We start from the raw sequence: 23,143 nt of genomic DNA on the forward strand, positions 1-23,143 counted from the left end.
CTCGCTCAACAACCGTGCAATAGGCCCAGTAAACGAGCGGCGATCTAGCAGATTGCCGCTCGTTTACATCGTTGATCGGGCCATCCTTGGCCCGTGGAATAGGACCCTTACTCACAGAGTCAGGGTGGACATGCTGCAGCTCTCCCGGCTCCTTTTCCTAATTGGTAGAGGTCTGAACACTCTGACTCGGACCAATCAAAATTTTGACATGTCTGTATGACATGTCAAAGGTTTTTTACAAACGATCGGTACACTTTGACAAAATGTCTATGTCTAATAGTCCTTTTACACCAGGAATGGGAAATCATCGGCCCTCCAGCTGTTGCAAAACTACAATTGTAGTTATGCACCAGCTGGAGATCCAATGGGCCCCATCCCTGTTTTACACATACAGATTATCTGACAGATTTTTGCAGCCAAAGCCAGGAATTTCCTTTATGGCCTGTTCTCTGTTTATAGTCTGTTCCAGGCTTTAGCGTCAATATTCTGTCCAATATCTGTGTGTGTTAAAGGACCCTTGCTTGTAGATTTTCCCACCTGCACTACAGGTGTTACCCCTATACATGTCCGCATACCCCTAGGTTAATAAAACAGGTTGCTGAAATGTTTGCAACTAATCTTCCATGTGTGAATATACCACAGAAACATCCTGTGCTGGTTAAGGTCCTATTACATGAATCGATTATCGACCAATATCGGTCGATAACTGATTCGATCAGCCGACATGCACGATGCCGGCTGATCGTTGTTTTTCAACACACTGAAACACAAACGTTCAGCCTGGCAACGATCTGCTGCCGTTGATCCATGGAACAGACTGCTGCTATCTTCTATGGGTTGCTAGGACGATTTAATGATTGCCCGGGCAGCCCCCCCCAGCTCTACACCACCCCTCGTGCACTTACCCGCTTGCTGTCAGCACGTGTAAGAGGAGCAAGCGAGCTCTGACCGGACAGGTTGGCGCTCTCTTGCTCCTCTGAATCGCCCCATGTAATAGGGGCTTTAACCTAAGCCAATAGCTTATCCAATATTCAGTTGATACAATATGGGGGCATGAAATGTTGCAGATTTCCAGGCTATAGTAGAGATGAAGCAGAGTATTTGCATACCATGTTATATATAAGTCTAAAAACAAGAAGTGGAGCAGTCGCCCATTACACAAATTACAGTCAACAAAAAATGTTGCTGAAATGCCGTCATTTCAGGTCATCCCGCCAGCGTTTGTATTAGGCTGGTATAGGGCTGGGTGATTAATCGAATTAATTTGATTAATTCGCCTAGATTTTGAGAATCAATTCTAATTGATTTGAAAATCGTGAATTCGATTTTCAAAGAAAAGAAAATGCCCTCCGACCTGCAAGGGGAGCAGTGGCGCTCTGGGCAAGCTGCTCCTCCTGCAAGTCAGACCGAGACCGCACCCTCCACCATAACAACCACCCAGCTATAAGAGCGCTGCTGGCCTGTACTACTACCCCCAATACTTCTCCCACTACCATTGCTACTACTACCCCCACTCCTGATACTACTACTCCCAAAACTGCTACTACTACACCCATCTTTTTCTATGCTTCTACTGTTACTACACCCCTTATCCACTATGCCTCTACTACTACACCCATCATAATTAGCAAAAAAATAAAAAAATAAAGAGATTTAAAGCGTAACTGTCATGTTTTTTTTTTATTGCAGAAATCAGTAGTATAAGCGATTTTAAGAAACTCTGTAATAGGTTTCATCACCCAAAAAAGCCTCCTTCTGTACTCAAGAAGCAATCTCCCTCAATGAAGACGCAAACACGTCTTCATTACAGAGAAGCCAGTGAAGACGGGCTCTGCTCTCTCCATTGTAAGCCTATGAAGGGGGGAGGGGCTGAGGGAGATGAGGGAGCAGGAAGAGGTGACATGAAGGTCAGCTGTTTGTAGACTCTCTGGGCACCTAAACCGCAGGATTCTGGGGTCAGAAAGGTCAGTGCTTATCTATGAACTTACTGAGGGTAGCTTCACACGGGCGGGCTCGCAGCGAGATTCTCGCTGCGAGCCCGGCAGGTCCTGGCAGTTCCCATAAACTACATACTTGCTGCGGACCGCAGCGAGTATGTAATTGTACCGCGCTTAACCCCTTCTACTCCCGCCGGCTCCCCCGCTGTAAGCAGCATACATTACCTGTCCTTGCTGCACGGGTCCGGCGTCCTGCTCTCCCGCCCGGCCAATCAGTGGCTGCGGCTGGGCAACACACTAATTGGCCGGACGGGAGAGCAGGACGCCGGACCCGAGCAGCAAGGACAGGTAATGTATGCTGCTTACAGCGGGGGAGCCGGCGGGAGTAGAAGGGGTTAAGCGCGGTACAATTACATACTCGCTGCGGTCCGCAGCAAGTATGTAGTTTATGGGAACTGCCAGGACCTGCCGGGCTCGCAGCGAGAATCTCGCTGCGAGCCCGCCCGTGTGAAGCTACCCTGAGAGAAGATTGCAGGGTGTTGTGCTGTGCAAGACTGCTCCGCGCTCAGTCACTCCTAACAGCCCCTCCCCTCTCCATAGCCACATAATGGAGACAGAAATCCTGCTTCATCTGATGTGAGGGGGGAGGCTGGGAGATTGCTTTTTCAGTACAGAAGGAAACTCTTTTAGTACATAAAACCTATTACAGAGTTTCTTAAAATCGCTTGAACTGTTGATATTTAATGTTTTCCGAAAAATGGCCCTGAAATGACAGTTACGCTTTAAATTGAAAATCGAGAATTTTTTTTATATTTTAAAAATCAAGATTTTATTTTTTGCCCATATTTTCCAGCCCTAGGCTGGTAGGCAGCTGGCCAGAGGACAGCTCATGGTTCAAAAGTGGGGCCTGTTATAGCTAATAATACCCCAGGCAAATGAACTAGATTAGGAGTTATATATGCTATATGTTTAATAAATAAATATATATATATATATATATATATATATATATATATATATATATATATATAAAAAATATATATTTTTTCTTATGCTAATCATATTTATCCTTACTGTTACCATTAGTGTTGTTAGCTGGAAGGAACATGTCTTCTCCATTATCACAGTGTTTTTTTTTTTCCTTTTTATTTTTTTCTGTAATGGTCAGTTTACAGTACACGGAGCGATAATTCACCCAATCGATTGTTTAACAATTTTAAAGCAACGATTTGGTTTTTATAACTATCAGCGTTTAGACGAATAAATCATTAGAAAAATAGGGTGAGTCGGTAAAGGACTGTTTACATGAAGCGATCTGCAAATTTTTTGTGAACGACCAACGACGATTTGAGAACATGTTGAAATATCACAATGAACGATTTCTCGCTCATTGCTCGATCGTTTGCTGTGTTTACACGAGCCGATTATCGCTCAAATGTGGTTGTTATTGCAAAAATTCGATTGATTATCGTTCCGTGTTATTGCAATATGGCAGTAATACTGTATTATGATTGCATTCTATGCTTTTTCCTTAAAGTGTACCTGTCTATACACCCAGCAAGAATATGGGTGAATATATATGTATGCTGTTGGTTTTAAAGGCGTTATCCAACGGATATTATATAGATTTGTAATTTACTTATATTTAAAAATTGCATGTCTTCCCATACTTATCAGCTGCTGTATGTCCTTCAGGAAATGTTTCAGTCTGACACAGTGCTCTCTGCTGCTACCTCTGTCCATGTCTGGAACTGTCCAGAGCAGGAGAGGTTTTTGATGATTTACTACTGCTCTGGACAGTTCCTGTCATGGACAGAGGTGGCAGCAGAGAGCACTGTGTCAGACTGGAAAGGAAACAACACAGAATTTGGTGATGGAAAGAAAAGTTTTATATCATTTTTTTAAGACCTAACAAAACTATATAAACATGTTATCAGTGTATAAACCCTCTAAGTCTATTACATGGTAACATAAGTTGCAGAATTAAAAAAGAGAACTTTTTCTGCAAGAAAACAACAAAATAACAACATATGGTCACGTCAATATACAGAAACATTATGGCTCTTGTAAGGTTTGGATGCAAATGGCAAAATAAGTGCAGTATGAATATTTTCCTTTTATCTCCTTACTAAATATAATTGACACATTGGTCTCACAAATGCAGTGGATGATTTGTGCGCACTTTCTGTAGTATGTTATTTATATTACTATTCCAAATATCATCTTCAGAAAATTAAACGTCATGTATGCCATCAGTAGAGACAGGGCTTGAGAAACATCTTAAAGGGGTACTCCGGCCCGGGGGTATTTTTAAGCTATGGCCGGGGAGGGGGTGGTTAAGGAGTCCCGCCTCGGCCGCTGAATGGCTGAGCTGCCTTGAGACGTCACATCTCATGCGGCAGCTCACACCAGGAAGCGGCCGCGGGACGGGCGTACCAGCTACGCGAACCGGGGAGGTAAGTGACCTCTGCCGTTCATAACCACCCCCTCCCCGGCCATAGCTTAAAAATACCCACGGGCCGGTGTACCCCTTTAAAGCGAATCTGCCCCGCCCCTGACAACCTCTTGTACTATCGTCCTGAGGTTTGTTCGGCAGGTGGTGCAGTTATTGTCTTAAAAAACAACTTTTAAACTTGCAGCACTGCGTCAAATTGGTGTGGCCTAGAATGTCTGTGCCCTAGACCTGCACCGTCCCTCCTCCCCTCCCTCATCACCATCAGGAACGCCCCTGGAGAGATTTCTCATATTCATCTCTGTGCACATGAGCCTTAAAGAGTCACTGTCGTATTTTTTTTTTTTTGCAGAAATCAATAGTCCAGGCGATTTTAAGAAACTTTGTAATTGGGTTTATTAGCCAAATCTGCCATTATCTGTATGTAAAAAGCCTTTTCCCAGGTCCCCCCCTCCTTCCTCTTTTTCATCCACTCCAAAAAATCTGAAAATTGTGACTTGTTGCAGGAGACGTCCCCTGTCTGTTCTAGGGAGAGGGGAGGGGGGAGGAGGAAGGAGGGAGTTAGCCGGCAGCAGAAAGCAGATAACAGAGGATTACAGGCACGGAGCTGGGTGACAGCTGTAATCCGAACTCAGACAGGTCACTGGTGATGGTCAGAACAGATAACGGGTGAGGGATTTGTAGATTAACTCTTTGTTGTCCTGTTTTGGTCTTTTCTTTAGCTCTCTCCATAGGAGAACAATGAAGACAGGGGGGAGAGCTTCAAACTGCTTTTTAATGATAAAAATGCATTTTTCGGATAATAAACCCAATTACAAAGTTTCTTAAAATCGCATGGACTATTGATTTCTGCAAAAAAAAATTTCACGACAGTGACACTTTAACAATCCAGCACATGTGCAGTGTTCAGACAAGAGATGATTAGGAGAAATCCTGCCTGGGGCATTCCTAATGATGAGGAGGGACGGAGAGGCGGTGCAGACCTAGGGCACAGATACTCTAGGCCACACCAATTTGACACAGGGCTGCAAGTTTTTAAATTTGTTTTTTAGGACAATAATTGCATCACCTGCCGAACGAACCCCAGGACAGATCTTGGATTAAAAGCAGCTATCTGATGGTACAAGTGGTTTGGTAGTAGCCTCTAACTATTGATATTATATTATATATTGTGTATTACAGCATAGGAGAGTATCTTACTGATGCAGAACATCTAAGGGGGTGTTTAGTCACTGGTGGCTAACTCTAATGTCTTACAGGCAGTGAGTGAAAAGACGGCCCACAATGGACTCGACTAATGACAGCTTTGTCCCGTCTATTACCGAACTCGAAGGATACCTCACCGAACACAATTCTAATGTGGTATGGCTACTTGTTGGTAAGTTCTTATATATAAAGCTTCTCTTCTAATCTCTAATCTGCAATACTTATAAATAACATAGGCGCATTGTTTTAGCTGTTAAAGGGCGGTGTCACGAAGAAAACTAGGTCTGCACTGATGCATTGTGTCCAATTAATCATATTTTATATGTACAGCCATTAAAATGTATTGTTTGATATATATACATTTAGGGCCGACTCGCACACCTGTAGGGCTGTCCACATTTGTACGGACCCATTTATTCAGAATAGGTGATCACAACCCCAGCGCAGACCCGTAACACATTGAGGTGCATGTATGGGGCCATATGCAGACAGATTAAACAGTGGTGTGAAAGGAGCCTTACTAATCCCCCCTGTGCCTGCTTTGTTTTGATAACCTATTGCCCTTGTTTACGACCCGCCTTTTGGCACCCAGTTGGGTCACTCATGCTCAGTTCAGTTGCAGTCTCCTGATCTGTCCCATTAGTACTGGCAGTCAGTTTTCACTTTACAAGGTGGATTGTGTGAAGGTGTGAGCACTGCTGCATGGCACCCACAGGGGTACAGTTTAGAAAGGAAACCAGGAGATGATCAGACACATAGGTACAGTACAGTGATATAAGTTACTTCACTAAAAACAGCATATTTTTTCTACTTTATATATATGTTAGTGGCTCACATCTGATTTTACCAACTTTGCTTTCTGATGGGTCGGTGTTTGGATGCCTAGACTCCCACTGCTCACTAAAACCAGTGGGGAGAAGCACTTGGTTATTTTTTAAATGATGAAGAACGTAGTCCAGCTCTCCACATCTGCTCTTATTACCTGCCCCGTTTGGTGCACGGAGGTGCGAGCTCACTGTAGGCACAATGGAAGATGAGGATCCGGCACTTCTGGTCCAATGCACAATCTTTATCGAAGCAACCATTAAAACCTGGTTGCTTCAGTAAAGATTTCGCATTGGGCCAGAAGTGCTAGACCCTCATCTTCCATTTTTAAATGATAGTTAAAGAAGCAGTTCTCCCCCCCAAAAAATTGCCCCCCCCCGGTAGCCGCTGGCATGTATACTCACGGAAGATGATCGATGTCCAGCGGCATAGCTCTGTTCCGGTCCCGCGGTGCCGTTTAAATCCGGCGCGCGCTCACTTCCGCCTGCGCTGTGAGTTCTCTTTTTGGGTGAACTGCTTCTTTAAACTTTAAAGGGAATCTGTCACAAGGTTATGCTGCCTTAAATGAGGGCAGTATAAACTATTGACAGATGCTGAACAGATCGGTGTATTACTTACATCATTCTGTTCAGCCGTTCTCCTAATATGCAGAAGAATAGGATTCTTGCTACACCCCTCCCCCCGCCCTCCAGCTGCTGATTGACAGTTGACTGCCTATACACAGCATGGATAGATAACTGCCAATCAGCAATTAGTGGGTGGAGTTTTCTGCTTCTCATGAATATCCAGCACTACTGGGCTCATGCACATAATGAAGAGGACTACTTGTTGTCCATATTATTCAGGAGGAGATCTTTGACTTCACGGAACAATTTGTGTGATACATCATTCTGTTCAGCTTCTCTGTCACTAATATATGCTACCCTGAGATAGGACACCATAACCCTACTGACAGAGTCTCTTTAAGGAAAGTGCGAGAGTGTGTGTAATCCTGTTGTACAAATTGTCTGGAGACAGAAAGTGAATCTAAGGTGACATGATGTGCTCTTCTCTCCAGCTCTGGGCATTGGCAGCTATCGTTCCTTCAGATCTGTGTAGTCACCTCCTGGCTACGCTGCCGCTGCTCCTGCCGCTGAGAGATAACACTGTGCAGGCCATGTTCTAGGAATGTATTTTATGCATGGTTTTCTCTGCTGTGATTTTTTTTCCTCCTTTTAGCTTTTCTAAATGCTGAATATTTCTCGATTTTTCTCCCCATGATAATCCGGTTGTCAGTTTATTAAGTAACGTGTTGGTTATGGGTTTTTATTTTATGCCAGAGTTCATCATTCTAGCAGGACATTGTAATTAGACAGCTGCGAGGTGGTGGAGCTTTACCTCTGGGCTCTGTGTACCCTTTACGTCACTCATGTTTGTAGCTTCTGCCCTTTAATTACTGCTTTGAGAAGTCTTAAAGTAAGCCCTAGTACCCTTTGTGTAGTGTAGTGTGATTGTGTAGTTTTACCTTTGAAGCTGTGTTTTCGTAATGTTGTTTCTGCATATCTGGACATGCTGTTCTATAGATTGGGGATAACCAGCTGATCGCTGGGGCTCCAACTTCCCGGACCCCCACTGTTTCCAAGAACCGGGGGTGTAGTTGCCCCGCTGTGAATGTAACGCTCAGCGCAGCTCCATGGTTGATGCTTCATTTATTCATATATTCCTTATGGGGTTTAAAGGGGTATTCCACTCAAACATAACTTTTAAAATGTTGTTGCCCATTCCTTCCTCCAGTTCTCAGCTGCTGCTTTCTGCTGAAGACACAAAAATCTGTGTGTTTCTCTCTGTCTCCCCCTCCTCCCTCCTGCTTTCTGAGACGGCTGATGTAAACAAGTCCCTGGCTGGCTGTATCTGCAACATTATGGCTGCTTTGTAGGGAGGGATAATCACAGTGAGTTCATTAGCAACATGACCTCAGATTAACTCTCATAGCATTAAGGCCCTATTCCACGGAACAATTATCGGCCATATTTGGCCGATATTGGCCGTTACGGACGATAGTCGTCCCGTGGAATACAAGCCAACGATCAGCCGACATCGTTCATGTCGGCTGATCGTGCAGTCGTTTGTCTTTCAAACATGTTGAAAAACAAACGACTGATACAGCAACAATGTGCTGCCGTCACCCCGTGGAATAGGAGCGGCGGCAGCAGACCGCTGCTATCTGCTATGGGCTGCCCGGACAATCTAGCAATCACCCGGGCAGCCCCCCACGCAGCTCCCTGCAGCCCCTTTCACACTCACCCGCTCGCCGCTGTCGCATGGAATAGCGGCGGCAGCGAACAAGAAGCAAATGAGCGCTGACAGCACTCGTTTGCTCCTCTGCATCGCCCCGTGGAATAGGGCCTTTACAAAGAAACTACCGTGTTGCAGATAAAGCCCGTCAGGGACTTGTTTACATCAGACTTCTCAGAAGGGAGGGGGTGGAAGGGGAGACGGAGAAAAAAAGCTCACACGCAGATTTTTGTGTCTTTAGCAGAAAGCAACAGCTGAGAACTGGTGGAAGGAGACTGAGTAGATAAATAGTATGGAAGGAATTGTTAGTCTCACCATGGGCAGCAACATATCAAAAGTTGTTTGAGTGGAAAACCCCTTTAAGGTAATGAATGGCAGGTTGAGCGCTTTATTCAATGTGGAGTGGTTGCATCCCCTTCTTGTGATCACTGGATGTTTAGGTGGTTATCTTAATTGTAATGCCACATACAATACAGGTCGGGTGCTGTTTGTGCAAGGAAGCAGATGTGCTTTTTTTTCTAATTCTGGATATAACCCCTATAGTGGTTCTACGACTATAGACGCTTATCTCCTGTCCACAGGATGGGTGTTTAATGTCTGATCACTGGAGGGTCCAACCGTTAGGGACTTTTTGCAATTTAAAGAATGAGCCTCCTGAACATGAGTCTCTGGGGGTCTCAACTGCTGCTGCTAAGAATATCCAAGCCCATTCTTTACATAGAAGAGGTATCAGAAGTCAGATTTCCCCACTATCCGTATTTGGTAGTCCGTATTTTAATGTCGTAAAAGTCTAAATGTTTCTTTGTAAATCTTGTTTTGTGCATGTTGATATGCATTTTGCATTTCTAATTCAGTTTAAAGAGACTGTCAATAGGTTTATGGTGTCCTATCTTAGGCCGGGTTCACACTTAGCAAAACTAGCAGAATTCCGCCGCGGAATGCCATTAGCCTCCCTCTCATAATGTGAGTCTATGGGAGGCGTGCGCTTCTGCTCTGTCCGCGCTGAAGAATCAACATGTTCATTCTTCAGTGCGGAGAGACGCTGTGAGAACAGCAGCGCGCGCCTCCCATAGACTCACATTATGAGAGGGAGGCTAACGGCATTCCGCTAGTTTTGCTCAGTGTGAACCCGGCCTAAGGGTATCATAAACTAGTAACAAAGAAGCTGAACAGAATGATGTATCACTTACATTGTTCTGTGCAGCTGATTCAGAGATATCTTCTTGAATAACATGGACAATAAGTAGTCCTCTCCATTATGTGCATGAGCCCAGTAGTCCTGGATATTCATGAGAAGCAGAAAACTCCGCCCACCAGCTGCTGATTGGCAGTTATCTATCCATGCTGTGTATAGACAGTCAACTGTCAATGAGCAGCTGGAGGGCAGGGAGAGGGGTGTGGCAAGAATCCTATTCTCCTGCATATAAGGAGAACGGCTGAACAGAATGATGGAAGTAATACACCGATCTGTTCAGTATTTCTGCTGTTTATGCTGCAGCATAAACCTAGTGACAGATTCCCTTTAAGAAAAAAAAAAAGTGGAAAGTTCCTCTAACCTTAAACAGTCGGACTATGGATGTGGCAGCTGACTGGATGAATGCAGTCTGTTAAATGCAGGAAGGGAAAACTATACCTTGTGGAAACAAATGTTTAGTGATAATTTTTCTGCCATTTTTCCCCAGTGGAGCCCACCCACACTTTGCTGTGGGGGCCATCGCATTGAGTGTTTTTGTCTTTGGTATACAACAGATTAATGCATTTATTTTTTTTTCCCATTGCAGCTACTATCTTATCCTGTGGATGGATTATTTATCTAACTTACTACAATTCCCGCAATATAGGACTTATTTTAACACTGGTTTTAAATAGATTGCACAAGGATGGATACATTCATATCGGTGAGTACTCGTAAGAAAGCGACATTCATGGGGTTAACCTGCCATTAATATGTATAAAATAGTTTATAATTTAAAATGAAGCATTGTACAATTTAAATTGATTTTTAACACTGTTTCTTTATGGAGATGGTTATTACTAACCTAGTCTGTAGCCCCCTGGTGTGCATATGAACCTAGGGACGCTTATGATGTTGGAGACGTGTGGTCCGTTTCATGTAGTGTTTGGCTGGATCCGGTTACCTTTCACCAGTGCGTTATAGCAGGTTCCACCTCCTGTATGCTTGTCAGAAAGAAATCTGTAGCACATTACCACACTGACACCCTGAGAAGAAACCCCTTGTAATGCACAGTCTCCGCTCCAGCTACTTGTCCCCAGTAGACACATGTATTACAAGTGACATAAACTTTCTTCACATTAATGTATTAGTATAAGTTAAGGTGACTCTGTATCCACCAACCCACTCCACCAAACTGCTAGTACCATCCGTTTGATGAGAGTAAATCCTTACTAGTCGTTTCTTTTAAAATGCACACAGTGCTTTGGTTAGAGCAAAAAAATGAACTTTCAAACTGTGTCATACTGGCGTGACCTAGAGTGTCTGTGCCCCAGGTCTGTGATGCCTCTCCTTTCTTCTTCCCCACCCTCTTCATCATTAGGAACACCCCCAGGGAGGATTTCTATTCATCGCTCGTCTAAGCAGTCCTCCTGTGTCACTATGGCACATGTTTAGATAGGTGAGAAATAGAAATCCTGCCTGGGGGCGTTCCCATTGATAAAGAGGGTTGGAAGAAAGAAAGGAGAGGCGTTGCAGACTTGGGGCACAGACACTCTAGGCCACGCCAGTATGACACAGCGCTGCAGATTAAAAGATATTTTTTTGCTCTAACCAAGGCACCAGGCGCATTTTAAAAGACACAACCGGTAAGGATTTACTCTCATCAGTCGGATGCTACTAGCAGTTTGGTGGGGTGGGTTGGTGGATACAGAGTCGCTTTAAAAACCTATACTGGCATTATAGCTTCAAGCGAATGTTCCATCAGGTACATTCGCTTTAAGTATTGCCTTTGTAAGGGTAAACTGGTGCCGTGGTCCTTTTTTTTTTTAACTGCAGTCCGGTTCCTGTGTATGACGCTTTTCTAATCACAGGCACTGGGCCGGGGGGTGAAGCACTGGAGGCGGCCTGGCCCGCCCCGTCTCCAGTGGGAGGAAACCCCCTGCTCTCTATGACGCGGCTCCATTAGAATCAATGAACCACAGGAACTGGGCCGCAGCTCAAAAAAAGGACCGCGGTACCAGCTTCCCTGCTCCGGCGCCATTCTATACATAGGCTTAAAGCGAATGTACCTAATAGTACATTGGCTTTCAGTAAAAAAAAAAAAAGCTTATTCTTGTATATTGAAACATTTTTTTCTCTTTCTTAATTCCTAACTGTTTTTAGGATCATGGGGTGGACCCCCGGGGCTTAGGTCTATAGAGATTCAGCACTTTTCTCACAGCCCTGGGGTTGAGTTCCTGGTGGGCATAGGAATCACTGGAAATTTAAAGCTTCTTGTTAAAGGGGTTTTCCAGTGGACTAATATTTATGGCCTATCCCCAGTACAGGCCCTCAACAGTTGATTGTCAGGGTCCTGACACCCAGCACTCCCACAGATCAGCTGTGCCTATACTACTCAGCCTACAGCCTGCGCCACCAGTGTCTTCCCCTTATCGGCAGGGGTGCTGGATGTTGGCTCCCCACTGATCAACTGCTGGTGGCCTGTCCTGTGAATACATAAATAATATTTCACTGGAAAACCCCATTTAATGGGCGCGCTGTTTTTTCCTACCAGGTGTAAACTATGAAGATTCCTACTGAACTACAGCAAGCAGTGATCTTGAAAATGGAAATTATGTATACATTTTATTTGCAAAATAAATTTATATACACTTTCAAATTATATATATATATATATACCGTATATATATATATATTTATAATTTTTATTTATTTATATATTTATATGTATTGGCTATGTATTTTGTTTTGTTTTGACAAATTTAGTGATTCTCTTTTGTTCCTTATTTCCTCAGGATCGTTTTCTTTCTCTGTCCTTTCTGGAAAAATTATGCTACGTGAAATCTACTACATTACAGAGGACATGTCGATTAGGTAATTATTTTTTTCTCTTTAGCCTATATAGCAGCGGACAGTTCTATAAACTGCTGACAGGAAGCCGCCCCAGAATTTTGCAGTCTTTGCACAGTTCACAAACTAATGAGTCCTGAGAAACAAAAAGCTGATAGAACAGTTATCTCTACAAGTATTTCCACTGTCAGTTACACAGAGAGAAGAGCAGCTCTCTCCCACAGTGTCACAAGCTCTAATATCATAGTGCTACAGTATAACATTACACGTCAGTCTAAACAGAAAGTGAAGCAACTTTACAAATGCTTTCGGTTACTAGTTTTGAGCTATGTTCACTGTATGCAAATATATGGCCAGACGAACACATGACTGCAATATCAGATTACACATAGGGGTTCTATGCATTTTGGCTAAGTTGCCATCCAGCGGCTTATGTTCCTGTCAGTTTTACTTGACTGGTAAATCTAATACACACATACAGTATAGGGGGGGTTTACAAAGACTGGTGTGTCAGGCACTGGTCTTAAAGGGCAACTCTCTGCACATTAGGCGAATCTAACCTGCTGATATGTCCCTACTGCCCAGGAGACACTGAGGAGGAAGGTATGTTATTAAGTTGCAGTTAGTTGTGTGCTCCATGGTCTGGCGAGATGGTTAGGTGCACTGGGGCACGAGTTAGAAATACTGCCCACCCCTATAGCACCAATCTGACCAGCCCGCTCCATTAATTATCGTTAGAAAGGGGCAGATCGGTGCTATGGGGGGCGAGCAGTGCTCTTAACAGGTGCCCCAAAGCTCCTAATGGTCTCACCGGACCATGGAGCACATGATGAACTGCACTGGAACATTACAGAGGGGGAAGGTAAGAGACATACCCTCATCTTTTGCGTCTCCTGGGCAGTAGGGAGCTATCAGCAGGAGAAATCCAGTGAAAATTTTTATTAAAGTATTGTATTGTCCCCCAAAAGTTATACAATTCGCCAATATACATTTCTTACAGGAAATGCTTATAAAGTGCTTTTTTTCCCCCTGCACTTACTACTGCATCAGGGCTTCACTTCCTGGATAACATGGTGATGTCACTTCCTGGATAACATGATGATGTCACTTCCTGGATAAAATGGTGATGTCACGCCCCGACTTTACAAGCCGTCTCCCAGAGCTCTGCAGGCTGTGGCTGCTGGAAAGGTTGATGGCAGGGGGACACTGAGGTACACAGGGCACTGGAGGGACACTGAGCGCCCCCCTGCCATCATCCTCTCCAGCAGCCACAGCGCACACAGCTTTGGGAGTCGGGTCGTGAGATCACCATGTTATCCAGGAAGTGACATCACCATTTTATCCAGGAAGTGACATCACCATGTTATTCAGGAAGTGACATAACCATGTTATTCAGGAAGTGACATCACCATGTTATCCAGGAAGTGACATCACCATGTTATTCAGGAAGTGACATCACCATGTTATCCAGGAAGTGAAGCCTTGATGCAGTAGTAAGTGCAGGGAAAAAAGCCCTTTATAAGCATTTCCTATAATAAGTGTATATTGGTGATTTGTATAACTTTTGGGGGGCAATACAATACTTTAATAAAAATTTTCGCTGGACTTTTCCTTTAAAGGGAACCTGTCACCCCCCGTACCGGGGTGACAGGCTCCCGACCCCCCGTTAGAGACCCCTATACTTACCTCATCCCGCCGGGTCCCGCTTCTGGATTCGGTCGGGTCCCGGAGATCTCAGCCGCTGCAGCCGGGCACGCGCGCTGAGAGATGAGTCCAACACCCATAGAGAATGACAGGAGAGTCCAGCGCTCCGTCATTCTCTATGAGCGTTGGACTCATCTGTCAGCGCGCGCGCCGGGCTGCAGCGGCTGAGATCTCCGGGACCCGACCGAATCCAGAAGCGGGACCCGGCGGGATGAGGTAAGTATAGGGGTCTCTAACGGGGGGTCGGGAGCCTGTCACCCCGGCACGGGGGGTGACAGGTTCCCTTTAAGTAGTCCCCTGCCAGCGGGTGGGCATGCTGGATTTATGTAGAGGCGCATACCTCTACATCCAGGTGTATGGTAGGCTTCCTCTATGCCCTCAGTGAGTTATATGTTAGCTCTGAGCAGACCCAAATATTTACTGAAGTTATGCTTACTTGCAGTCATAAATTAGCATACAGTCAGTGCAGGGAGGCTATACCCTCTTTGTTCTATATTGGTCTTTCACCTACCCACTTGGTAAGTGCAGTGCAGATCCCCCCAAAATCACAACATTGTGCGCAAATTTGCTTTTGTCTGGCATAGCCTTCCTAAATCTGGGCGTAGGGTTTGTTACATTACTTCTTGGTCCAACTGCACACAATGTTTGTTACTTCACTGCTTGATGCAATTACATTAGGGTTTATTACATGGCTTCATGATTCGACTACGTATGGGATTTGTCATTTTACTCTTTGATCCAGCTACACATAGGGTATGTTACATGACCGCTTGACTCAAACACACTTGGTTGGGGATTTATGAAGCTGGTGGCACAGCTAGCAATAATTTGTACAGTTTTTGTGCAAATACCTGTGTAGTGCAAAAACTGCAGACATTTGGAGACGTGAGATGTCAGAGGAAGACAAAAAAGTAGTAAAGTCATACTTACCAGGTCGAGCAAGTCTTGTCATTGGTTAGGTGATGGAACTACCCCTTTAAAAGGGAACTATCAGCAGGTTAGAATCTAACTGATAGCCCCCGAGATGCTAAGAAGGAAGGTATGTGTATTTCCTAACTCCTTGGGGCCGTTCCCGAATTTTTAGTCAGAGTACACTGTTAGGAGCACTGTTGCAGTGCTCCTAACAGTGCTCTGGAGCAAAGATTATTTCGACTAAGGCTATGTTCACACAACGGAAGAAAGCGGCCGTTCCGTGACCCGGCCGGTCTCCGTGCGCGCCCGCATCAGAACTCTCCACAGAACACACGGAGCGTGCGGCCGGAGCCGTTCACTCCACAGTGAGCACTGACAGGGTTTTCTGCGGCTGCTATTAAGTGAATAGCCGCCGCAGAAAACCGACATGTTAGTTGTTTGAGGCGCTACTAGGGATCTCGGTCAGAGTGTATACTATGTGTAGACGCTGTGGCCGGGATCCCATAGACGGCAAGGTAACGTATATTTTCGTAATAATCACGGCCGTTGTTGCAATGTGCAACATTGGCCAGGGTTTTTTATGAAAATATACGTTGTGTGAACATAGCCTAACAGTGCGGGACCAGCCCCAACAAGGAAAGTAACACACATGCCTTTCTCCTCAGCGTCCCAGGCGCTATAAGGAGTTATAGATTTGTCTAACCTGCTTAAGTTCCCCATATGATGTTGTAATTTTATTTATTTAATCAGGTTTTTACTTCTGTTGGTCAAGTGTGAACAATGGCAGTAAAAGGGTTAATGAACACATTCTCATTTACTAGTTCCCAGTCACAGCATCAGATGATAGAAATCGTGTGTGTCAAGTGTAGAAACGAAATCTGATATACAGCTCTCGCTATTTTATCTATAATGCGTCTTTTTTTTTTTGTTCTTTTATAAAGAACTTTGACTGATTATGTTGTTTTATAATCCTATAAATGATAATGTCTTGTACATTGGAGTAAAGCCAAATGACAAATATTGATTGTGTTCTTGTCTTTTCATGACTTAGCTTATTATATGATTGATATTTAGCAATTTCTATTAGTTAAGTGGTAGGACTGAAGCCATGGTTGTACCGGAGCTGTGTATGTTCATGTTCCGGATTCATACTGAGCCTACACATAGGCCGGGTGGCTGCTCCTGCTTTGTTTAGTCATATAATCATGAGATCGTATAATCTTATTGTCCCGCTGGTTAAGCTCCGCAGTACACAGCCTTGTGCCGAAGGTCTTGTCTTATTTAATGTTGTGAGGTATTAACTACTCGCTATTACAATTAAAGCAACAAAGACAATATACATGTTCACACTGAATAATAAAAGTCTTTATTATGTTTCAGAATACAGGATGGATTCATTATATTTCGATGGTGGAAAATGTATAACCCCAAACAAAAACAACATGGTGGGTATGCTTCTTGATTTCTTAGTATTACGCCTGAAATCCCCATTATTTGTCTTATTATAAGCTAAAATGTAAAATAAGCCAATTTCAGGACTTACAGTGGTCCCTCAAGGTATAGTATTAATTGGTTCCAGGACGACCATTGTATTTTGAAACTATTGAATCTTGAGGACGAAACTCTATGGAAAACTGGTAATTGGTTCTGAAGCTCCCAGAATATCACCCCCCAAAATGACATAAAACAGTCAGAAAGAGCTACTGGAAACTGTAAATTACTACCTGTGTAGAAGACCGGAACATTTTCAAGGTCCTGTACAAGTCACACAGGGTCCCAGAAAAACAAAATGGAGCCACTCTCACCTGGTGTTCAAAGGAGCAACTCATCCTGGTACAGGTAAAAAGCAGTACAGGACATGTAGTATCACAGTATACTGTAGAGAGGAGATACAGGACACACACAGCAGTACAGGACATGTAGTATCACAGTATACTGTAGAGAGGAGATACAGGACACACACAGCAGTACAGGACATGTAGTATCACACTATACTGTAGAGAGGAGATACAGGACACACACAGCAGTACAGGACATGTAGTATCACAGTATACTGTAGAGAGGAGATACAGGACACACACAGCAGTACAGGACATGTAGTATCACAGTATACTGTAGAGAGGAGATACAGGACACACACAGCAGTACAGGACATGTAGTATCACACTTTACTGTAGAGAGGGGATACCGGACACGCACAGCAGTACAGGACATATAGTATCACACTATACTGTATAGAGAAGATACTAGACGCACAGCAGTACAGGACATGTAGTATCACACTATACTGTAGAGAGGAGATACAGGACACACACAGCAGTACAGGACATGTAGTATCACACTGTACTATAGAGAGGAAATACTAGACACACCCAGCAGTACAGGACATGTAGTATCACACTACACTGTAGAGAGGAGATACTAGACACACAGCAGTACAGGACATGTAGTATCACACTATACTGTAGAGAGGAGATACTAGACACACACAGCAGTACAGGACATGTAGTATCACACTGTACTATAGAGAGGAAATACTAGACACACAGCAGTACAGGACATGTAGTATCACACTACACTGTAAAGAGGAGATACCAGACACACACAGCAGTACAGGACATGTAGTATCACACTATACTGTAGAGAGGAGATACAGGACGCACACAGCAGTACAGGACATGTAGTATTACACTATACTGTAGAGAGAAGATACTAGACACACAGCAGTACAGGACATGTAGTATCACACTGTACTATAGAGAGGAAATACTAGACACACAGCAGTACAGGACATGTAGCATCACACTATACTGTAGAGAGGAGATACTGGACACACAGCAGTACAGGACATGTAGTATCACACTATACTGTAGAGAGGAGATACTGGACACACAGCAGTACAGGACATGTAGTATCACACTATACTGTAGAGAGGAGATCCTGGACACACAGCAGTACAGGACATGTAGTATCACACTATACTGTAGAGAGGAGATCCTGGACACACAGCAGTACAGGACATGTAGTATCACACTGTACTATAGAGAGGAAATACTAGACAGACAGCCAGTTAAAGGGGTACTCCAGACCGGAGTTATTTTTCTTGTATGGCCAGGGAGGCGGTGGATATAGGTAAAGCTTTGGCTGTCCAGGCATGATGGGAATTGTAGTTTTGCAACAGCTGGAGGGCCAAGGTTCCCTATCCCTTCTCTGGAGACTAATATTTTGTTCTATGCTTCTGCCTATGGTAACTGAACCTTTTTTGTGAAGCAGAAGTAGAATAAATTAATGGCCTCTGTATGTGTCCCAGTAAGTATATATGCCTTCAATCTACATAGTATTGCATGGGCAGTAACAGGGTTTACTGCTTGTTTTAGGAACTTACAGAAAGTCTTCCAGATTGAATTGTTATTTTCTCCTTTTTGAATGATGTCCTATTGAATGATGGTTTGTAAATCAGTGTATGTATGTATGTATGTATGTGATAAGAGGTAATGGTGACCAGCAGCCCTAAATCCATGTTTTCATTGTACACAGTTCAAAATTTTCTCCTGTTCGTGAGAAACATTTGTCACAGAAAAGAACGGAAGTGCTGCAGCGTAATCGTATTATTTGCGGCTTAGGCTTTAAAAAGGATTTATTATTACACCACTGGTATAGCGTTTCCTTTGAATTTCCTTCACATTCTACACATTTTCCATGGATCTTGCAATGTATAAATGCCGGATCTGTAAACTGCACTGCAAAGACTTGACATATATGCTATATTTTTTTTAAAGGGAATCTAGCACCACCATTCCCCATACTAACATTTTAGTGTGTGTAGATACACACTGTGACCTGATCACAGCGATACTATTGTTTGTCCATGAGATATACTAATGAACTAGTTTGGTACAGAGCATGTGGTCCCCTAGTGAACTGTTATTGTTGCCCACCATGCACATCTTCTCATCAATGTGCATGACTGGCTCTGCAGATTATGCAAGGGTCCTATATGACGGCCTGATCAATAAATGTAAGCAAGCGTCGATCTGCTAGATCGTTGCTCGTTTACTGAGTCTATTACACGGCTCGATTATCGTTTATCAAGGGCTGTACGGACATCATTAGCGATGTTTGTGCAGCCCTTGACCTAAACTGTTCATACATTACCTGTCCACGCTCCCAGTCTTTTCCTGCTTTCTGCTGTCTTCCCAGCACCGCATGCTGCTGCTTCTCTAAGCTGACAGGCTGCTCAGCCAATCACTGGCGGTTCCGACCAGTGATTGGCTGAGCAGCCTGTCCGCTTAGAGAAGCTTCAGCACACAGTGCCAGGAAGCAAGCAGAGGGCAGGAGAAGACTTCAAGCGTGGACAGGTAATGTATGAACAGTTTATCCAGCCGTTAGTCATTCATCGCTATTAAACGAAGTGATGCACGGTTGGCGGCCGATGATTTTGCATTTTTTAATTAAATATTTTCGAAAATGTGAGTATGATCATGTGAGTTATTGAAGGCCCCAGTGTTTTCTAAATATATAAGTTTGGAACCCAGGACATTGTCTATATTGGATCCAATTGTATCAACTGCTCAGCTGTGATAAATACTAGGATATGCACATCCTGTGCCGGTATGAAGTGCATCTGTGTTTCTTCTCAGCGAGTTTTCCCGACTCCCATTAAATTCAATTTTACCCTCCTGAGAATCTGATGGAAACCACGTTAGTTTCCGGATCCTTGCCCAAGCATTAGTTGCCATCCCTGGATGCAGCTTCTATATTGCATTATATTCTTTACTGTGTCTGTATTTTGATCTTGTAATTCCTGTGGCGGTAAATACTTTCAACTTTTTGATATTTTTGGTGTGATACCTAAAAAATTGTTAAAATTGGGAACTTTTGGCATTCGAAAGGTCCTTTAATTAGACAAGTGCACAAATGTATCTGTCTGCATCCATTTTGATAAATTTTTCCATTGACTTCCATTATAAAAAACTGATGCATCCGTTTTTTTAACGTACACAAAAATAAGGTCAAGTATGTTTTAATAAAATGGATGCATTTCGATCCATCTTTTTTAATAATGGAAGTCAATAGAGAAATGGATCAAAACAGATGCACACGTTTTTCCAACTGTGTTTTTGCAAAAACTGATTGCAAATACGTAGTGTGAACCCAGCCTAAGGGTACTATTACACAGCCCTATAATAACTGTAAACGAGCACCGATCTGCTAGATCGGCACTCGTTTACCGGGCCTATTACATGGCCAGATAATTGTTTAACAAGGGCTGCATGGACATCATTACTGATGTCCTTGCAGCCCTTGCTTAAACTGCATAGATTACCTGTCCATGGTCCAGGTCTCCCCTTCCGGATCCTGGACCATGGATGGGTAATGTGTACACCTTGCAAATCGTCAGCTGCAGGCCGTGCTTTGCTATTACAAGTAGCAATGGGCGGTCGGCGCCCAACAATTATAGGTCCAAACCCCATGTTAGGGCCCTATTACACGGAACAATAATCAATGACATAGTGAAATTTGCCCTAACAAATTTGGAATTACAAGATATGGGGGGAAAAAAGTATGGTACCATGTTAGGGCCTTATTACACGGAACGATATTCGGCACTATCTGGCCGATTACTGTTCCGTGTAATAAACACAACAATCAGCCGATAACAACGATCATCGGCTAATCGGTGTGTTTTTTACACAGAACGATAATTTGCCAGATAGTGACGATTATCGTTCCGTGTAATAAGGCCCTAACACGGTACCATACTTTCCCCCCCCCCATATCTTGTAATTCCAAATTTGTTAGGGCAAATTTCACTATGTCATTGATTTGGCGGAGTATAATCCATCGAAATGAGTGACTTCCATAAATCTATGTTATTCTATGAAGGAATAGTTGTATTCCACTTTATGTGTCCATAGATTGTAGAAGTCCAATATTACAGAGTGCTTGATGTGAATGTATGGTTGAGCTCAGAACTTCTCATCTGACTGGAGGCATTTTGTTTTATTTTATTAAATACTTAAGATTTCAAGTTAAATGCAACCTGTCTGATTTGTCTTACATAATTTAGGATTAGTCTAATAATGAGGCCTAATGGCGACCCAGGAGGATAGATTCATAGAGAAAGAAACTCAATCATCTTCTTGTTAGCGATGGCTTGACAGCGTCCCTGGTGGCTTGTGGTCTGCTTTAATTTTCCATGTATAATTGATCAGAGTCTCTTGGAGGAGATACTCCTAATTAATAGCCCAACTTTCTCTTCTTCTCCTTCATTAAGTGTTTTACCCCCCCATGGCAAAACTTAGGGAATCTCCATTCTGGTTTTTACTTTGTAGCAAAGACACAATTCACAAAGCGAGGTTTGTTTAGTAGCTGAACATCTTGGCTTCATGATACATATGTCAAACAAATCAAAGTGAGTTAAAGTGTAGCTGTCATTTCAAACATCAATAGTACGAGGGATTTTTTAGAAACTCTGTAATAGGTTTTATTAGGCAAAAGAGCTTCCTTTCATACTCACAAGACTGTGTTACCACTTCGGGAACATATCAAGGAAGGCGGCCGCCTCGCCACATAGATGGCTGCAAATAATGATCATTATTAGCGGACATCTATTTAATAAGAGGGCTGCATTTGCCCAATATGTTCTGGTAGTGGGAACTTAGCCCAAGACTGTTTTCCAACCTCCACCCCTCAATTCTTACCTGTTGATTATTAGGCAAAACGGTCTACATTACAAAGAAGCAAACTGAAGCTGAGTTTGCTGAGTCCATTATAACCTATGGAGGGGGGAGGGGCTGATGGGGATGAGTGAGCAGCAAGAGCAAAGATCCTGCCCTGCAGTTTGGAGACTATTTGATCACAGAAAACGCTGGATTCACAGGTCAGACTGCTCAGTGCTGGTCTGGGAACTTGGTGAAGCAAGGATGTTGTGCTTTACAGCTGGTTCTCTCCTCTCCCTGCTGATTCATCCCTCTTGGCATCTCCCCCCCATAGGTTATAATGGACACAGCAAACCCATCTTTACTTTGCTTCTCTGCAACGGGTAAGAAATTAGGGAAGGTGGCGAAACAGTCTTGCCGAATAAAACCTATTACAAAGTCTATTATAATCTCTCTTGTACTATTGATTTCTGAAAAGTTGTTTGAAATGACAGTTACACTTTAACAACATTTTTTGGCACTCTTATAGACATTGAATGGAGGGAGAGTCGAGTATGTTCGCTGTCATTCCATATAGACTGGAGAGAGAGAAACTAAGACCTATAGAGAATAGTACACAGCAAGAATAAAAATGCCTTGGGTAAGGTGTTCATAGACTTTAACACCCTTTGCTCCATGGCAAGCTGCTTCTAACCCTAAAAAAATTTAATCACCAAACCTTTTGTTCTATCAAAGAAATAAGAAGTGTCCAACGTTTGTACATACAATGTCCTGTACATTAACTGTTGAGGTAAGGATTGCCTTCTCTCCAGTCCTTTACCTGGCAGGTAACCCCGTATCATAAATTAGTGGGAAAATGTGATTGCTTTCTTCAGACATCATCTACATACTGTTTGTTTTACTGGAGCGATCTACCATGACACTATGTTAGTTTGACACTGGTACGGCTTGTAACAGGCTGTAATAGTAGATTTGTCAGGGCAGGTACAGATGCTTTTGTCAGGCCTTGTGCTGCCATAAATAACCGATCGGCTCCCTATATTTGCATCACAGGGGAGTTGATCCGACCCTGGACAGTAGCCAGACAAGGCTTCTACCCATCTAGATGCCGCGGTGTATGTTGGCAGCTGCATGGAGGGTTAAATAA

General features: G+C 43.5%; 1 protein-coding gene across 11 annotated transcripts in view; it reads left to right on the top strand.

Annotated features, from left to right (window-relative positions):
* Window positions 1–23,143, top strand: part of BLTP1 (bridge-like lipid transfer protein family member 1) — a 197,891-nt gene that overhangs the window by 9,319 nt on the left and 165,429 nt on the right. For all 11 annotated transcript variants that reach the window (XM_069978550.1, XM_069978552.1, XM_069978555.1 and 8 more), the window contains exons 2-5: window positions 5,649–5,767; window positions 10,476–10,592; window positions 12,664–12,742; window positions 16,715–16,779. In XM_069978550.1, coding sequence (XP_069834651.1) covers window positions 5,674–5,767; window positions 10,476–10,592; window positions 12,664–12,742; window positions 16,715–16,779 — 355 coding nt within the window. In that variant the 5' untranslated portion in view covers window positions 5,649–5,673. The remainder of the gene's footprint in view (window positions 1–5,648; window positions 5,768–10,475; window positions 10,593–12,663; window positions 12,743–16,714; window positions 16,780–23,143) is intronic.

This window comes from Dendropsophus ebraccatus, chromosome 7 (genome assembly GCF_027789765.1).
Source record: "Dendropsophus ebraccatus isolate aDenEbr1 chromosome 7, aDenEbr1.pat, whole genome shotgun sequence".
Taxonomy (NCBI): domain Eukaryota; kingdom Metazoa; phylum Chordata; class Amphibia; order Anura; family Hylidae; genus Dendropsophus; species Dendropsophus ebraccatus.